This window comes from Chionomys nivalis, chromosome 3 (assembly GCF_950005125.1).
Source record: "Chionomys nivalis chromosome 3, mChiNiv1.1, whole genome shotgun sequence".
Lineage (NCBI taxonomy): Eukaryota > Metazoa > Chordata > Mammalia > Rodentia > Cricetidae > Chionomys > Chionomys nivalis.
The window spans coordinates 61,330,007-61,349,958 of record NC_080088.1 but is presented as its reverse complement, the minus strand read 5'-3'; the positions used below and the strand labels follow the sequence as shown (position 1 = coordinate 61,349,958).

The 19,952-nt window shown below is 44.9% G+C and overlaps 1 protein-coding gene across 1 annotated transcript in view; it reads left to right on the top strand.

Moving 5' to 3' along the window:
• Window positions 1-17,355, top strand: part of Osbpl11 (oxysterol binding protein like 11) — a 62,953-nt gene extending 45,598 nt beyond the window's left edge. The window contains exons 10-13 of the mRNA XM_057765378.1: window positions 2,063-2,249; window positions 7,475-7,657; window positions 9,591-9,744; window positions 15,816-17,355. Of these exons, the coding sequence (XP_057621361.1) occupies window positions 2,063-2,249; window positions 7,475-7,657; window positions 9,591-9,744; window positions 15,816-15,878 (587 nt within the window). The 3' untranslated portion in view covers window positions 15,879-17,355. The remainder of the gene's footprint in view (window positions 1-2,062; window positions 2,250-7,474; window positions 7,658-9,590; window positions 9,745-15,815) is intronic.
• Window positions 17,356-19,952: the final 2,597 nt, after the last annotated feature.

Genomic DNA, 19,952 nt, shown 5'->3' with positions numbered 1-19,952 from the left:
CTGCTTTTTTTAGTATTGTGCTCCAGAATGTATATTGAGACACACCAGAATACTTTGCTATTAATATGAACAAATAGAAATTCCCCTTGAAATTATATTTTAAAAATTTAAATATAAAGATTTTTGGGTTGTTTATTTTTAGACAGGGTCTTACTGTGTAGCTCTAGCTGGCCTGAAACTCTGAACTCACTGAAATTACAGGGGTTCACCACCACACCTGTGAAGTGTTTTACTGTGAAAACTTTGCAGCATGGTGGCACACACCTTTAATCCCAGCACTCCGGAGGCAGAAGCAGGCGGATCCCTGGTAGTTTGGGGCTTGCCTGATCTACATTGGGAGTTTCAGGGCATGTGTAGAACCTCACTGTTTGTTCCGCGCTCCTGAAGGAGAGCGGTTGTTGCTCGTTTTCAGTGAGTAGTCTGGCACTGCTTCTCAGATACGTGAGGAGGAGCATGCGCCACTTTCAACCGTGAATCCTGAGGGGAGGCACAGTGACTTCTTATTAGCTAATCCTTTCTTGTATTCAAGTATTGCCTTTTGGAAACTAAACTGCCTTCTGTTGCCCTTAGCAACAAGTAAAAAAGATGAAGGAATAGAGAAATGGTGAGATGCTCAGTCTGTTAGGTCCTCGCCTTGCAAAAATGCACCCCAAGGTCAGGTCCCCAGCACCCATGACAGGAAAACCAGGCATGGCAATGGGTACGCAGTAAGTGACTGGCCTCCAAAGAAGGTGGTGACTGCAATGCTCGGAGGCTGAGGCAAGCAGAACTCTGTAGTTTCAGGCTAGCCTTGTTACAGGAAGACACGGGGTGTTGACCTCTGGTCTCTATATACATGCATAAGTATGTGCATGCACAAACACACACACAGCACGTGTGTACCACCACCCACCCACACACAGTTGCATGGGATTTATGATCATTTTGTTATTTACGTTCTTCAACATTAGGGGGAAATTAGTTTAATTGCTTAGGTTTTAGGATTCCATGAGTCTTCCTTTCCCTATATTTATTAAAATCAGGTTGAAACAGAATCTCTATGTAGCTCTGACTTGCTACTCGCTATGAAGACCAGCTTGGCCCCAAATTCACAGAGATCTATCTGCCTCTGCCTCTTATGTGCCAGGATTAATGATGTGTGCCGCCACAACCAGTTCCATTTGTTTTTGATTATTCTAAAATTTTAAATATTTATTCTAACTCATAAGAAAAATAAGGCACCTAGTGTGTGGTCCCATTCCTGGAGAGGTAAGGACAAGTGGATCTAGACTCACTGGCCAGCCACCTGTGCTTCCATGATGAGGTCTAGGCTAGTAAGAGACCCTGTCTCCAAAACTGAAGGTGAGTGACATCTAAGGAACCATAGCCAACATTGTCTCTGACCTTAGTGTGCATATCCACACACACATTCACTCACACAATAAATGAAGTATAATAGGTAAAATTTGAAGGTACTAATGTAGCTTGGGTATGTTTAGTGTATCATGCAGATCAGTTATTCACTATTATTAATCTCTTTTTATATGTTTTTGCTACTTTAATATAACATTGTTGATATAGAATCCCCCAATAGAATAATATTTGTTTGAAAATCACCACTTAGACCTCTTACATCTCTTATAGCTTCTGAATTTGGTAAATAAAACGTTGGATGCTCTTTGTTCTTGATGAAAAGATTACATCTGGGTCTTTCACACGTGTAGACTAGAATAATGAACACTTTCTCGTCATACTCTGAGTGGCTGCCAAGCTGCTGCTGGTGACCAAGTCTTTGCATGAATCTGCACAACAGAGCTCCCGCCCCAGCCCCAGGGCATTATTTTATTTTTAGGAGCATTGGTGGGACATTTAGACTGCTTGCACTGTAACAATTACAGGTCGCACAAACCCAGAGGAACAGGAAGGTCACAATGAAAGGGACCCTGAGTCAGTATCATCTGGAAATGCTGCCAAATGAAGTCAATAAATGAATATAAAAATGATGTTTATTATTATTACTAGACAGGAGAAGAAAACTGTTTCTTGGAAGAGACGTTAACCACCATCATGCTTCTACATTCAGGTGTCCTTAGTCTGTTGGAACATGGAGAGGAGTACACATTTTCGCTGCCTTGTGCATACGCCCGGTCCATTCTTACTGTTCCTTGGGTAGAACTAGGTGGCAAAGTCAGCGTCAACTGTACAAAGACGGGCTACTCAGCCAGCATCACTTTTCACACTAAGCCATTTTATGGCGGCAAACTGCACCGGTAAGAACTTTTAGGTGTCTGGGTCCCGCCCTGCTCTTTGATCTTGTACTAGAAGTCCTTGTTATTTTCCTGCTTTGTCTTCTGTAGAGGAGACTAAGGTAGGGGTGTGTGTGTGTGTGTGTGTGTGTGTGAGAGAGAGAGAGAGAGAGAGAGAGGGAGAGGGAGAGGGAGAGAGAGAGAATATGCACAAAACTGTTAGTAATGTTCACCGCACAGGCAAAATGTCTGGAGTTCAGATTTGCTGGTATGTTTGGTGGCTTTCCCGTGACTCTAGCCTTAGAAGACAAAGCGAGGGGATCCCCATAGCAAGCTAGCTAGAGCTCTGACTCAGATTAAAGGATGAGGTGGAAAAGCAATGGAAAAAGATTCCTAACAACAGTCTTGGTCTTACGCATACACACACAGGCAGGCATGTGCAAGTACACACAGTTTTGGTTTGGGTTTGTATTTCAAAACAGGATTTCCCTGTGTAACAGCCCTGCTGTTCTGGAACTTGGTTTGTAGGTGAGGCTTTTCTTGAACTGACAGACATGTGCCACCACCAGTTAACAACCACAGACCGACAGACGGACACACACAAAAAAGGAAAGAAAGCACTCTAGATATCCGACCTTGCTCTAAAACAGCAATGATGCCACCATACTAACTCATGTGTTGTTTTCGTATTTCCCTATGAAGTTGCTAACGGCATGGAAACTAGAATTGTTTGTGGTCTGTGGCACAGTTCAGACCAAAGGAATTCAGAATCAGAGTCAAAGCTCAGTGAAGGAAGCCTACTGCAAGCTAGGGTGAACATATGTCTAAACATAACACAAGTTGAAGATGTGTCCAGGTGCTGGTCCTCTGTGGACTTCTGTTTTCTCTGGGACTCAGCTGCTGTGTCCTCTCCCGCAGGCCAGCCCCTGCAGGACTCTTCCAGATCATCAGACAGGAAAAACAAGTTTTCCAGTAGGATCTTGAGGCTGCCTACTCTTTCCTTAACCTTTGACAACTGTTCTGGAAGTGTGGGTAGTTTTCCTATAAACTCTTTATTTTAAAAATAGTATCCAGGGGCTGGAGAGAGTTCCAGAGTTCCAGAGTTCCTGAGTTCAGTTCCCAGCAACCACATGGTGGCTCACAACCATCTGTAATGAGGTCTGGCGCCCTCTTCTGGCAGTCATGCAGAAAGGATATTGTTGTATACATAATAAATAAATATTTAAAAAAAAATAGTATCCATACAAGAATATACCAAGTCATGAATTTTCAGAGGTCTTTACTTCACTGTGGCAGATCCCTAACATCCCGGAGGACTTTCTTTGATTGATAGTTTCTTTCCCTCCTCTCCTGGGCTAACTACTGCCACCCTGGGTAACCACTGTGCTGATTTCTAAATGTAATTTTTTTTTATTTTATATTCATTGATGTTTTGCCTGCATGTATGTCTATGGGAAGATGTCAAATCCCCTGGAACTGGGGTTACAGACAGGTGTGAGCTGTCATGTGGGTGCTAGGAACTGAACCTGGGTCCTCCGGAACAGTAGTCAGTGCCCTTAACCGCTGAGCCATCTCTCCAGCCCCTGTGCTGATTTCTAATACCACACATTAATTTTAAAGCCTGTATACACTATGTTGTCTTTTATACCCTACTTATTTTGTTCAGTTCTAGGTTTTTAGAGATTTGTCCTTGTATACTTGCAGGCTATTTTTCTCCTTATCAAGGCCTGTATCCATTGTGTAACTGGGCCACAACTGATACTTCATATCTTATTTGTTTACTTTTTTATGTTGTGTGTGTGTTTGTGTGCATGCCTGTAAGTCACATGCATGCAGGTACCTATGGAAGTCAGAAGAGGGTGTCAGATCCCCTGGAACTGTGTTGGGGACCAGCCTCGACAAAAATACCTCTCTCCAGACAGGGTAAGGGCATGGGGATTAGAAATACAGTAAAGAATATGAAGACCAGCCGGGCGATGGTGGCGCACGCCTTTAATCCCAGCACTCGGGAGGCAGAGGCAGGCAGATCTCTGTGAGTTCGAGACCAGCCTGGTCTACAGAGCTAGTTCCAGGACAGGCTCCAAAGCCACAGAGAAACCCTGTCTCGAAAAATTAAAAAAAAAAAAAAAAAAAAAAATATGAAGACCCGAATGAAAATAATAAAAGGGAGAAAGATATAGGCTAGTATCAAGAGGGAATTCGCCCGTGTTTAATTTCCAACTGCTTAAAATAGCCCTGACCCCAAAAGGTAAAAGACAAAAAGACAAAAGACTGCCTTTACGGGGTGCAAGGAAATGAACCTACCAATTGAGAGTCACTCTACATTCTAGCTAAACCAAACAAGTCACCAAGTCACGCCCACGCCTTAAACCAAAATACTCTGTAGGCAAACCACTCCCTGGGTGGAATCCCAAGTTATTTCCATAAAGGGAACTGGAACTTAGTTGGAGCCTTAGACTTCTATTTGAGGTAAGAACTAACTAACTACTTCCTTATTTCAGGAGCACGGGGTCTGGCAATTAGCCACACCTGTTGACCATAATCTTGAGAGAGCAGAACTCTCTGATTTCCTACTAGGTAGGACCTTTGTCTGAGGTAGTGAAAGACCCCCGGTGCAGGGAGACTCTCACTCAAGTCTCGGGATAACACGACCCCCCACGCCCCAGTAACTCACGAGAGACCGTCCTTGCTGCAGTCACACGAGGCTTTAATTGATGAGATGAGACGGGAACCAGTGAGACTCATAACCCACGCAGGGAAGAGTTCGACCCCGAGTGACCTGGAGAAGGGTTTTTTTTTTGTTGTTTGTTTGTTTATTTTTAAAAAATATTTATTATGCATACAATATTCTGTCTATATGTCTGCAGGCCAGAAGAGGGCACCAGACCTCATTACAGATGGTTGTGAGCCACCATGTGGTTGCCGGGAATTGAACTCAGGACCTTTGGAAGAGCAGGCAATGCTCTTAACCACTGAGCCATCTCTCCAGCCCCCTGGAGAAGGGGTTTTTATAGGAAGAAACCATAATCCAAAAGGGGCAGGGAGGGTGTCACAGAAAGTCACAAGGGGACAACTCCCTGCCTCTCAAGATCAAAATCACAAGGGGACAACTCCCTGTTTCTCAAGATTATTCAGCTAGTTCCTGAAACACAGTCACTAACCGGCTAATCCTAGACTTTTGATTCTTCTCTTCCTGCTTGGGTTTTTGGCCATTTCCTTCCTGCTGGGGAGGTCTGGGTTATCCAGGGCTTTCAGTAGAAGCACAATGACCTTGAAGGAACTAGAAACAAGTCTCTGCTCTCTGACCTTTGGTCACTGTGGAAATAGGCCTTTTTGGGCCTCCACAGAACTGGAGTAACAGGCAACTATGAGCCCCTCGATGTGGGTGCTGAGCACCAAAATGGTTCCCTTTTGAAAGCAGCAAGTGCCCTTCACCTCTGAGCCATCTTTTTAGCCTTTAATTTTGACAGCTGTTTATATCGTTTCTAACTTTTGCCTATCACAAATAGTTCATCTGGATAGGGTTGGGGGATGTAGCTCTGAGGTAAAACATTTACCAGCATGCACAAGGCCTGTGTCTCCCTAACACCACACACTTCATCATTTGTGTATGGGTACACAACAGTGCTGCCAGCAGACACTGGGTGAATGTATATGTATGTGTACACCACAGAGGACAGGCATGTCAGAGGTAGCCATGTTGACATGTGCAATGAGTTAGATGAAAAGATAGTGTGGACATTCTTGAATTAGACTAGAGATGGCTAGAGCAGAACACAGTTGTGTCCTTTAATGTCCTTATGTTCTCTGACTGCCTTTATAGTACAGTGACCAAGTTAAGTAACTATGAAGACATGGTCTGGTCTTTCATCTAAAAGTATGCCAATGTCGCAAGCCTCTGTGGGTCCCAGGCAGGTGTGAGGCGGATAGGCACACCATGCAGAGTGAGTTTGGATATAGTCTATTTAGCAAAAGGGAAGGGGGGCACAGCAGCAGCCGCCTCTTCCAAAGAGAGACTGGGCAGAGAGAGCACAGGCTGGAAGCAGAAGGAAGGATCACACTTGCCTCAGCAGAAGGGGGGGAGTGGGCGGAGCTTGTCTCTTAAAGGGACAGGACAGACCGTTACAGAGATATCTCAGTGGTTAAGAGCGCTTAGTGCTCTTGCAGAGGACTCAGGTTCAGTTTCCAGCACCCTCATGGCAGCTCACAACCACATGTAACTCCAGTCCCAGGGGATCCAAGACCTTCTTTTGACCTCTGCAGGCACCAGACATGTAAATGGTAATCACATATATGCAGACAAAATACCCATGCATATAAAATAAATAAATCTAAAAAATTTTTTGAGAAATAACGTAGTGACCCCTAAACAGACATTTTGTCTGACTTATAAGGAGCCCTTTGCAATACAATTTTGTTTATTCAAATGGTTTGAAATACAATTTAAGAGTTCCCGCTCCTATAACCGAGTGGACGTGTAGCTATGTTCTTTGTGTCCAGTGAACCACAGTTAGCAGTTACATCTGATTTGCATTTTGAATGTTCGTTCTTCACTCTAAACCATCATACCCCTAGGCTCCCAAGATCTGGCCCACAGACCCTTTGTTATTGGACTCTCTACCCACCTGCCCGGTGCTTGGGAGGCGGAGGCAGGTGGATCTCTGTGAGTTTGAGGCCAGCCTGGTATATAGAACAAGTTCTAAGCCGGGCGGTGGTGGCGCACGCCTTTAATCCCAGCACTTGGGAGGCAGAGGCACATGGATCTCTGTGAGTTCGAGACCAGCCTGGTCTACAAGAGCTAGTTCCAGGACAGGTTCCAAAGCCACAGAGAAACCCTGTCTCAAAAAACCAAAAAAAAAAAAAAAAAAAAAAAAAACAGGGCTACATGGAAAAACCCTGTTTAGGGAAAGAAAATCACAAATTAATAAATAATGGGTGTTGATCTCTAGAACTTCAGATGTTTTGGGTAGATGGGCCAGTGAGAGAGAGCTAGAATATAGTGCTGTCACATTTTTATATTGTAATAAACATGTTAGACGTGATTATCCGTTTGTGCTAATGAAGTCCAGTCTGGTTGCTAATATTCTTTCTGAAGACTAAAACTGATGCAGCTGAACACCCCTAGGGATCCGGAACAGGATTGGTCTTCACCGGCCCAGGGACTGGCAAGTTGAAATGTGGTTTCTAGCTAATTTAAAGTTGTGAATTCTGAGGACACCTTTGCTTCCCCCCCCCCACCCCCGCTGTAGCGTCACAGCCGAAGTGAAGCACAACGTTTCCAACACCGTGGTATGCAGAGTACAGGGGGAGTGGAACAGTGTTCTGGAGTTCACCTACAGCAATGGCGAGACCAAGTGCGTGGACCTGACTAAGCTGGCCGTGACGAAGAAGAGAGTGAGGCCTCTGGAGAAGCAGGATCCCTTTGAGTCCAGGTATGTCACCCTCACGCCTAGTCTAGCTAAGCCCTTCACTACATTACTGCAGTTTATATCAGCTTTGCCATCTATTAAATGAAAGTGTTGGTCTGATTTATTTAACTTTAAAACCCCTTGACAGCTATGACATTTTATGTATGAAAAATAATTGGCAAGTTTTTGTCTCCTACATTAAAACTAACCTTGAAAACTACCAGTTAGTTACCTGGCTGGAGAGATGGTTCTGAGGGTAAAGGTACTTGCCTTACATGGCTGACAGTGTAAATTCAATCTCAGAACCCATGTAAAAGGTAGAAGGAAAGCACTAACCCCACAAGGTTGTCCCTCTGACCCCACAGCACACTGTCAGCTCCCTCCACCAACAACAGATTTCAGAGGTAAACTAGCGCTGGCCAGGTTTTCACATAGTATCAAAGATCTGAATCGCTTCAACTTCATTAACATATTCTCATTTACACGCAGTATGGTGGTGGTGAACACTTTTGATCCCAGTACTCAGGAGGCAGAGACAGGTAGACCTTTCTGAGTTCTAGGTCAGCCTGTTCTACAGAGCTAGTTCCAGGACAGCCACGGCTACACAAGAAAAACCCTGTCTCTAAAAACTAAAAAAAAAAAAAAAATTAGTTTGACTAGTTATCAATTTATTTGCAGTTAATAGTACTACCTTCCCTCCTGTAGGATATATAGTGATGCTCCAGACTCATTCTTTTTTTCTTCTTCTTTTTTTTTTTTCAAGACAGGGTTTTTCCATCTAGCCTTGGCTGTGCTGAAATTCATTCTGTAGATCAGGCTGGCCTCGAATTCACAGAGATCCACCTGCCTCTGCCTCCAGAGTGCTGGGATTAAAGGCGTGCGCCACCACTGCCCAGTTTCTTTTTTCTTTTTTTCTTTTTTTAGTATTCATGTGCATTGGCGTCTATTTTGCATGAGGGTTTTGAATACCGTGGAACTGGAGTTACAGACAGTTGTGAGCTGCCATGTGGGTTCTGGGAATTGAACTTAGGTCCTCTGAAAGAGCAGTTAGTGCTCTTAACCACTGAGCCATCATTCCAGCCCCAGGACTTATTCTTTATACTGTAATTTTCCCTCCCCATGGTCAGTGTGATTAAAAGTTTAATTATATTCAACTATCTTTTGGTTTCATTGATTTTTCTTTTAGAATCCTTCCACTTCCAGTCTCTCCATATCCCCAGTGTCTCTCTACTCTATGTTCTGATAGGGATGAAGCGCTCGTGGCTGTAATTTATAGTTCCCAGCGACCAATATGGTGCTCATATGTCAATCTCAAATTAATGAGGAAGTAGCATCTTTCAGAAAGCATGGGGTTTTTTTTATATCTTTTCTATTGGATTATTTGTCTTCTCTTTGGGCTGTGGGGGTTCTTTGTACCTCAGGCTAGCCATGAACTCTCTGGACAGCCTAGGATAACCTTGAATTCGCTCTCCTGCGTCTGCCTCCTAAGCACTAGGATTACAGGATGCCCTGCCATGCCCAGTGTTATGTGGAACTGGGGACTGAAGGCACCACCACAGGTGTGGGCAAGCCATAGCTCAACCTCCTGCATTTCAGCCTTGTAAAGATATCTCATGTTATTTGTTACTTTCCGAAAGTTTCCTAAAAACAGAATAGTTGTGTTTAGGAATCTTGAGAAAATGCTTCTTAGTTGAGCTTCTCAACTTAAAACCCATCAACAGTTGCAGCAATCTGGGCATCACAACAGAGGCCCTGTTGTGCTCTCAAACTCAGAGCTGTGAAATGATTTAGAAAAATGTAAATGTTAGAATTTATTTGGGCAGGGGCATGCTGGGAAGAGAGCTGGAAGGGGAAGCTGCGATCAGAATTACTAAAAAGAGAAAAAGGAAATTATTGTGACTTTTAAATTATCCTCTTTTAAAAGACTATTTGTAAAATAGGCCATTTTTAATTTTAGACGATTATGGAAAGATGTAACAGATTCTCTGAGGGAATCTGAAATTGACAAGGCCACAGAGCACAAACGTGCCTTGGAAGAACGGCAGAGAACTGAAGAAAGACATCGGACTGAAACAGGCACACCCTGGACAACCAAGTATTTTATTAAAGAGGTAAGTTCTGCGTGCATTCCTGCGGGACTCTGGCTTCCCTGTGTATTGTTGAGTCGCTAGCTGCTGTACAACTCTATTTTCAAAGTAGTCTAGCTAGGGGCTGGGAGATGGCCAGGCAGTAAAGCCCTCGCTGTATAAGTGGGAGAACCTGAGTTCAGATCCCCAGAACTCACACAAAGGGCTGTAATTCAGTGCTGGGGAGGCAGAGACATAGTGAATCAGAGCTCCAGCCTCAGTGAGAGACCCTGCCTCAAAAAATAAAGTAGTCGGCCAGCAAGGTGGCTCATGGGTAAGGTGCTTGCCACCAAGCCCAGTGATCTGAATTTGATCACCAGGATCTACATGGTAGAAGAAGAGACCTGACTCCTCCAAGTTGACCTCCACACATATACACAAAATTAATTAATTAATTATTAAATGTAATTTTTAAAGTGTAAAAAATGAGAATGCCTGAGGAAGATACCCACTTTTGAAATCTAGCCCCCACCCTCATATACGTAGCACACACATGCACACGCACACACACTCACGCACGGTCTAGCTTAATGGGGAGCTTTGTCATGCACTTTCCACAGTTTGTGCAAGTAATACAGCTTTCCTAGAGATCAGATAAAATATATTTTGAGACTAAAATGGGCCACAAATTAAATGCTAAACTAATGTTCAGTAGTTGGAAGAGTAGGATAAGTTGACATTCTTTTACGTCACATCCTCAGCTCAATTCAGTTCTAGCAGCGCATTTTAACGGAGACAAGAAATTTCATTGGCCATGCAGGGGTTGCAAAGTGGTTAATGTAGGGTGTTTAGCATAGAGAAGGAAAATCAAAGGTGTTTTATAAGTTTCTTCACAGTAAATAGAGCTTGCTACATAGAAATTTTTTATCAGGGACTAGAAGAATATCTTAGCAGTATAGTATTTGTTTGGCATTTTGAAAACTCTGGGTTTGGTCACCAGAACCAAAAGTTAAGTGCTTAGCTAGCACCCAAATTACCACCAAGCAAGTCTTGGAAATAACATCAGAAGATACTGTATAACAATCAAAAACACAGAGTCAGGACATAACAGTGTGTTGCTGTCCTGCTGCAACATGTAAAACCCATGGCTTTTGTAGATGTTGAGCCACTGACTTGCAGTTGAACTAAGTGATGTTTAGATAGATTCCAGCTGCAGCGACCTAAAGCATTCGTTGTTATCGGTGGTTCAGAGAAGAGTGGCTGGTAACTAGAACCGAGATCAAGAACACCTTTCTTGTCAGTAGTCTTCCTAAGAAAACTAATAATCCTCAGAAGAAGAAATCTGAAAAGCCACCTCACTGTCATCTTTGCCCTCACAAATACAGAATTCAGGGCCAGGCTGTGGTGGCACACGCCTTTAATGCCTTTAATCCCAGCACTCGGGAGGCAAAGGCAGGTGGATCTCTGTGAGTTCGAGGCCAGCCTGGTCTACACAGCTAGTTGCTGGACAGCCAGAGCTGTTAGACAGAAGAAACCCTGTCTTGGAAAGCAAAAAGCAAAACCATCCATAATTCAGAGTTTAATTTGGTATTTAAGAGCATTTGCTACCCTTGCAGATGACCTGGGATCAGTTCTCAGTAACTCCTGCTGCAGGGGACCCTCAAACACCTGCACACACAGTACACATAAACTCACCTAGGCACTGATATGTACACATAGAGACTGTGAGATAACTCAGTAGGAAATGGTGCATGATGCTGACTAAGTTTGACTCTGGGACATGCCATGGAGGAGAAATGTAACCGCCCAGTGGGTCAGTTATTCTAGGGTTGTAACCCGCCTGGCAGGTCAGTTATTCCAGGGTCCCGAAGAGGCGCTATCTGAAAAGACATGGGCGGGAAAGAGGAAGGAGACCAAGCAGAGTTCTTGTCAAGGTCTCCGTTTATTTATTGGTTGTGGCTTATTTAGCCCCTGGATGAGGAATTTGGGTTGGGATGGGGGGCAGGGGCATGGCAAGGGCAGGAAGGGATCTTGCAGCAATGGTCACGAGTCGGTCAGGAGTCGACACACCTAGTGCTCTCTATGCAAGCGGAATTGTTCCTTTTGTATTCCAACCACAAACAGTTCTCTAGATAGTTGGAATGCAGGGCAGGTTCCTCTAACAGATAACTCTCAAGATAGTTGGGTGTGGGGTGGGCTCTGCCAACAAACAGTTCTCAATACATTTGAGGTGTGGGGCTCTTCGCAAACATCCCCAGGACAATAGTTCCTGCTATAATCTTTGGGAAAATGGCTCCTGACAGAGAAACAGCTCCCGAAGGTTGTCCTCTGACCTCCATGTGTGCCTTGTTGCACACCCGTGACTGGACACTCACACATGCACATACAGTAATAATAAAAGTTTTTTTAATCCATAATTCATTTTAATAGCGCCTGTACTTTTTCTTTTACCAACTTTTTTTGATAGGAATAACAAACAGAACATTTTTACATCCCCCCACCCCCTGTTTTTGTTTTTGTTTTTTTCTGGTGGGTGGACTTCACATGTGCTAATACGGAGGTAGGAGAAGAATGTGACTGAAGTTGATTCTTTCCTTTTACCATGGTGAAAGGTTGCCAGGTTAAGTGGCAAGTGCCTTTACTCTCTCTCACCAGTCCCCACCTCTCTTTTTTAATTATTTATTTGTTTATTATTTACTTTTGGTGTTTTTCAAGACAGGGTTTTTCTGTACAACAGCTCTGGCTGTCCTGGAACTTACTTTGTAGACCAGGCTAGCCTTGAACTCAGAGATCTGCATGTTTTTTGCCTCCTAAGTGCTGGGATTAAATGTGTGAGCCACCACTGCCCAGCTCCATCTCTATATTTTTATATGAACAAATATACATTTGTAATTGCTATTCAGAATTTACACCCAGGTAACCTTGGGTTAAAGAAATGGGTGTGACAGGAACAGATCTGTCTGTTGTTAAAAACTAGCTCTGGACTACACAGGAGCTCCGCTTGTCATACATGGCATTGACAGGATTTGAAGGGTAGCCCTGTTTCATTCTTTCATTCTTCTTCCCTTTCTTTTTTGAGACAGGGTTTCACTGTGTACCCTACCTGGCCTGGAACTCCATGTCAACCAGGTTAGCCTAGAACTCACAGAGGTCGGCCCGCCTCTGCCTCCCAACTACTTGGTTTAAAGCATGCGTCACCACGTCCAGCAGCACCCTGACATTCTTGCTGCTAGCAGGACATGTGTCTTAAGTTTTCTATTGCTGTGAAGAGACACCGTAACCACAGCAAACTCTTCTAGAAGAAAGCATTTAATTGTGGCTGCTTACAGTGCAGAGGTTTAGTCCATTATCATGACAAGAAGTATGGCAGCATGCAGGCAGACATGGTGCTGCAGAGGTAGCTGAGAGTTCTGCAACCGGATCTAAAGGCAGCACAAAGAGAGCAACACTTCCTAGCCGGGCGGTGGTGGCGCATGCCTTTAATCCCAGCACTTGGGAGGCAGAGGCAGGCGGATCTCTGTGAGTTCGAGACCAGCCTGGTCTACAAGAGCTAGTTCCAGGACAGGCTCCAAAACCACAGAGAAACCCTGTCTCGAAAAACCAAAAAAAAAAGAGAGAGAGAGAGCAACACTTCCTCCCCAACCTAGTCCAGCAAGACCACACCTCCTAATAGTGCCATGCCCTGTGAGCTTCAAACCACCACCACAAGTAAACATCTCATTTATAATTTTTTATAAAGATTTATTTATTTAGTAGGTATACAACATTCTACCTCCATGCATGCCTGCACACCAGAAGAGGACACCAGATCTCATTACAGAAGGTTGTGAACCACCATGTGGTTACTGGGAATTGAACTCAGGACCTCTGAAAGAGCAGTCAGTGCTCTTAACCTCTGAGCCACCTCTCCCTCATTTATAATTTATATGCGATACTGAGAACCTACCTCATTTTTTTGAGATTTATGTGTATGCATGTTGAAGTGCATGTGTACATGTGCAACACATATGTACACATACGGTACGTGAGGAAGCCGGAAGAGGGTGTCAGATCTCCTTGATCTGGAGTCACAGTTATGAACCACCCATGTGTGGTCTAGATACCAAACCTGGGCCCTCTGCAAGAACAGCAAGTGCTCTTCACTGTTAAACCCTCTCGGCAGCCCCCATCCCCACACACTGTGATGTCTACTGAAATAATGGATTTGTTCCACCTAGATGTTCTTTGTAACTGCCCCTGGAATCATAGTTTAGAAATGCAAGCTTAGATCTGGGTCCCTTTGTCCCTTTGCATGTGCTAGCCTTGACATTCGTGTAACAGACAGGGTAGAGGTGTGTGCTGTTTTTGCCTGCCCTTGCTCTGTGTGTGACTGGATGGTATCGTGTGATCCCAGGTGAGAAGCACTGCAGGGAACCAGTAAGGCTGAGGGTGGTTGCCAGTCATGGGTTGTGAGCCTCTGTGCTCATGCAGGCTCTTCGCTGCAGGGATTCCTGGGGTGGCGTCCACAGCGCTTAGCATATCATAGGCGCTTCATAAATATTGTATGAGAACTTTGGCTTCTCCTGGTTTCCATCTCCTGTCCACTAGACTCACTCAGTCCTCCTACCTCAGTCGGCAAGTGCTGGGATTATAGCTGTGTGCCACCCACCAGGAGCTCAAAGCCTCTGGTTTTTGTCCATAGAGTAAGGTGATTGGATATATAATATATTTATAGTATATAATAAGTATATATAAATGATAAAATCTCTTAAAATGATGAGAGCAGTGTAAGTGCTGAGATCTACAGACCAGATGACTTCATGGAATTAACAGCCTAGTGGTTGATATCTTGACATGAAGGGAGATCCCATTATAAACAGTTGTAGTGAAGGACGAAGAGTAAACTCAGATCTGCATTTGATGTTAACAAGTAAGGGTTTCGCCGGGCGGTGGTGGCGCATGCCTTTAATCCCAGCACTCGGGAGGCAGAGGCAGGCGGATCTCTGTGAGTTCGAGGCCAGCCTGGTCTACAAGAGCTAGTTCCAGGACAGGAACCAAAAAGCTACGGAGAAACCCTGTCTCGAAAATCCAAAAAAAATAAATAAATAAATCAAGTAAGGATTTCTAGGCATAAGGCAGTGTGAAAGAATGGTGAATGAGCCTGGTGGTGGTGCACACCTTTAATCCCAGCTCTTGGGAGGTAGGATGTTCCAGGCCAGTCTCCAAAGCTACAGAGAAACCCTGTCTGGGGGGCTGGGGTGGATGAAATGCCTGGGGGAAGGGTTGTTAAGTTCAGTAGATTTGCATTGTGGTCCTCAGGATTCGTTGTTTAAACAGGGCCCTGTGATCAAAGACAAGGCTTATGAAGGCAGTCCTGATGGTGACAGGATATTATGAATTATGAATAGATTGAAGGAGACGTAGGGATAGAGGCAGAATTCCAGCCTGAGTTTCCTAGCCCTCTGAACCCGGGCCTGCAGTCCTCATTACCCTGACCTGCGGCCACATCCCGTTCTGTCTGCCGCAGTCTGCTTTTCTGCACCACTGCCATAGCTCTCCCCTCACTCTGCTCTCTGGTCTGCACTTCATGAACATTTCCTTGTGCTTGCCTGCTACCTGTGTTCTGTGGGGCTTGGTCTGCAGCATCTTGGCAAATGGAAGAATTGTACAGGTGACCTCTGCAGAATTACATATGTAAGAGTCAGGAACGGTATTTCCACAGAGCACGGTTCCTTTCCTTGCCTCTGACAGAATCCCTGACACTAAGGGGGGGTGGGGGTGGATTCAGGGCTGTACTCTGTTTTGGTGTCAGGCAGGGGCCTGCTGGGAGCTCAGGAAGGCTGGTTGTGTCACCTTGGCAATCAGGTCAATGGAAGCAGAGCTGGACAAAATCCCCACAGTCCCAAGGCCCCCAGCAGCCCACGACCTCCAGTGAGACCTTACTTCTAAAAGGTTCCTCAACCTCAGCACACCATCAGTCTGTGGGGGAACCATTCACATTCAAACCATGGTGTCCCCTAAACTGCAGGCATGATCTGGGGTTGTATCGGGGATCCTCATTTTGCTGTTGCTCCTGGCTGGGTTTCTGCCTGGAGATGCTGGCAGGATGCTGCTTTAACCCCTTTTACTTGTTTCAGGGAGATGGCTGGGTTTATCACAAACCCCTTTGGAAAGGAATTCCATCACAACCAGCAGAGTGACACGTGCTTTCTAAGACTGGACCAAATGAGGTTCTCCTGTGTCCCCCAAGCCCTCTCAGACGGAGTCGTTGCACTGAGTGACCTGCCTCCTAATTGCACAGCCTGAAACTAGCTGAACACGAATGTACCTACTCGAGCTCATCACCCCGCAGCAAGACCAAAGTGTTCAGGACATGTGATGGGCCTCTCGGCAGCCTGTTCACCAACGTGAGCAATACCATCTTAGAGCCTTCCACCCCCAGTACTGTGTCATCTTTGATCTGCTCGAGCCCGTTTGTGCGGGGCGACAGATGACAGCAGTGAGAACTCAGCGACTCTGGTTCCTTTGTAGTGAAAAGTCAGGTCCCTTGCAGAGTGTTTGCTTTCTGTCCACATTGAAGTCTTCACTGCTCTTCCAGACCAAGAGGGAGACTAGCGGGACCTACAAGTGGATCGCGCCATTGTGCCTGAAGTCAGTGTTCACATCCCAAGGCCTCTTCCTTCGGAGGCTGTGCCTGCGCCCGATGAAGCCCATCACTTGCTCTGTTGGAACTCTCTTTTAAAAGGGTATTTATAATTAGAATTGTAACCATGGAGGAATTTTTTCTTCTGAGCGTTTTAATATACTTGAAAACAACATTGACTTGAAAAATTTCAGAACATTTTTCAATACCTAGTTTTATTAAATATTATACTTAAAAGACAATTTTTTAAAATATGTTCATGTCAATATGAGATTTTGGCCTTTCTCAAGAACTAAGGCATTAAAAAAAATAGCAAATACTAAAAAACAAAGCTGTTACTTTTTCCGTACCTCTTCTCATTTGTAGGTTCATATTCAGTATTATGTGCTCTCCTGAGTAAGTTTGCTTTATCTGACCTCTGTTCACTGAAAAGTTAAAACTAAAGCCTGTTCATGTCTGTCAGTTATTCAATTATGTCCGTGACTGAGTGCACGCAAAGTAGGGTTTATTCCATTTCCGAGGAAATCTAGATGCTGAGGGAAGTGTGAGGTAGAGGCAGGAATGTGCACTCAGGTAGAAATTGGGTTTTTATTGATATTTTAGTGGGGTTGAAGAATTGCTGGCAATGAACAGAGTAGTGCTAATTATGGTTTCATTTGTTTGAGTGTTTGCTGAGCGCCCCCTCGTGGTGCTGGCCGTTACTGCAAGCTCCCTTCACTGTCCCAGAGTGGTGCCTTACCCTGCTCCTGCCCGTGGTCTTCCAGCTGGTGTGCGAAAGGAGCGCACACCTGTCACTCAGCCGCCGAGCCAGGCGGCTGTGGCTGTGCTCTGAGAACCTCTTTCCTTAGAAGGGTTAAAAGGATGAAAACAGCAACAATGATTTTTTTCAGCAAATTGTAAATTAAAAGAATTGGTTTGTGTACAACCATTTTAATGATTCCCTTTTCATTTTTGCTGTGAAGTGCACTGAAAAAAATCTCAAAATGAGCTATAGTTCATGTGTTGGGAAAATTGAAAAATAATAAAAATAGAGAACAGCAATGTTGTCATCTGCTTTATGAGTGGAGAGAAATTTATACTTGTGATGCACGTCCCCCTCCCCCACCCGTCACTTGCAAAGGAAATTAGTTCTTTCCAGGGGAATCTCCCTAGGGAAACAAACCACACGCCTTTATTCCCAGCACTTGGGAGGCAGAGGCAGGTGGATCTCTGAGTTCAAGACCAGCCTGGTCTGCAGAGAATTCCAGGACAGCCAGGGCTACACAGTAACCCTGTCTTGACAAAATAAATAAATAAATAAACAAAAACTCACAGAGACCACCTGCTTCTGCCTCCTGAGTTCTGGGATTAAAAACATGCACCACTATGCCTGCCTAGATTTAATAAGTTTTATTATTTTATATTTATGTATGCTTGTGAGCTATCACATGGTTGTGGGGAATTGAACCCAGTCCTCTGGAAGAGCAGCCATTGCTCTTAACCACTGAGGCATCTCTCCAGCCCTGCACATGTGGAAGCCAGAAGAGGGTGTTGGATCTCCTGGAGCCAGAGTTGCATGTGATTGTGAGTCTTGGGAACCAAATCTCAGTCCTCTGGAAGAGCAGCAAGTGCTCTTAACCCCTGAGCCATCTCACCAGCACCAATATTTAACGAATTTTTTTTGTTTTTTTTTGTTTTGTTTTTCGAGACAGGATTTCTCTGTGGTTTTGGAGCCTGTCCTGGAACTAGCTCTTGTAGACCAGGCTGGACTTGAACTCACAGAGATTCGCCTGCCTCTGCCTCCCGAGTGCTGGGATTAAAGGCGTGCGCCACCAACGCCCGGCTTAACGAATTTTTTAAGGGTCACAATTTTTTAATTTTTTTTTTAAATTTACTTTTATTTGTATTGGTGTTTTGTCTGCATGTATGTGTGAGAGTGTCAGAGATCTTAGAGTTACAGACAGTTGTGAGCTGCCTGTGGGTGCTGGGAATTGAATCCAGGTCCTCTGAAAGAGCAATCAGTGCTCTTAACCACTGAGCCATCTCTCCAGCCCCCAAGGGTCACAATTTTAACTAGTAATGTTTTGGGTGGTGGCAGCACACATCTTTAATCCTTACACTCAGAAGACAGAGACAAGTGGAGCTCTGAGTTCAAGGCCAGACTGGTCTACAAAGTGTGTTTCAGGATAGCTAGAGCTGTTACACAGAAAAACCCTGTCTTAAGAGAAAAGTTAACTATTAATGTACAGAAGCAAGAGTGCCCAGAGCAGACTTTGGAAGCCAATAAAAACCCCCTTCGTGTGTACGTCACACACTTTCATCTGTCAGCTCTGCCCTGTCTTTGGGGTGAAAATCATCATTATCACAACGGGGAGCATGGCATCATGCAGACAGATGGGATGCTGCCTAAATCTTGACCAGAAGGCAGCAGGAAATTGACAGAAAATCATACTGGGGAAGCTTGAGCAAAAGAGATCTCAAAGCCCACCCCCATGGTGATACCACAAAACCACACCTAATAGTGCCACTCCCTATGAGATCATGGGGACCGATTGCATCCCTTTAGAGAACTCTAACACGACAGCTAAATAAAATAATAATACAGTTAACTTGGGTCTGGGCATATGATCCGCAGCAGCAGGGCGGTGCAGCCCGCTACCTCTGGACCTGACGCCAGCCAAGCTGTACCAGTCAGACATGAACGAAGCTGTCTTAGTAGTAGATGCATTGGATTCCCTTGTAGCTGCACTAACAGGCAGTTGTGAGCCTCCTTAGTGACCTGGGTGCTGGGAATCAGAAGCAGTAGAGGCCCTTAACTGCTCCCATCTCTGCAGCCACACACTGCCTCTCCCATTTATACACCGGCAGATCCCTGTGGTGGTGATCTGCTAGTTTTAGATCAACTTGACACAAGCTAGGGTCATCTGGCAAGAGGAAACCTCAACCACTGAGCTATCTCTCCAGCCCTATTTTTAGTTGTTTAAGACAGGGTTTCTCGCCGGGCGGTGGTGGCGCATGCCTTTAATCCCAGCACTTGGGAGGCAGAGGCAGGCGGATCTCTGTGAGTTCGAGACCAGCCTGGTCTACAAGAGCTAGTTCCAGGACAGGCTCAAAAAAAAAAAAAAAAAAAAAAAAAAGGCCGGGTTTCTCTGTGTAGCCCTGGCTGTCCTGGAACTCACTCTGTAAACCAGGCTGGCCTCAAACTCCTGAAATCTGCCTTCCTCCGCGTCCCCAGTGTTGGGATAAAAGTGTGGGCCATCAGACCCGGCTAAGATTTGTTTTCATTTGATGTGTATGGTTGATTTTCTTGTGTGTATATCTATATACTACACACATGCAGTGCCCATGGAGCCCAAATGAGAGCATCAGATCCCCCAGAACTGGAGTTAAGGATGATTGTGAGTCACCATGTGGGTGGCTGAGATTCCAATCTGGGTCCTCTGGAACTAGTGCTCTGAACTGCTGAGCCATCTCTCCAGCCCACAGCATTTGTTTTTAAAAGTGTTCTCTTGTTCATGTGTGTGTAGGGGGGTGTTTGCATTCATGCATAGATGCATGTTGGTATGTGTGCGGCACACCCGTGTGAAGGTGTGTGTACTCATGGACAAATGCATATGGAGGCTGGAGGTTGCTCTCAGCAATCCTTGACTGT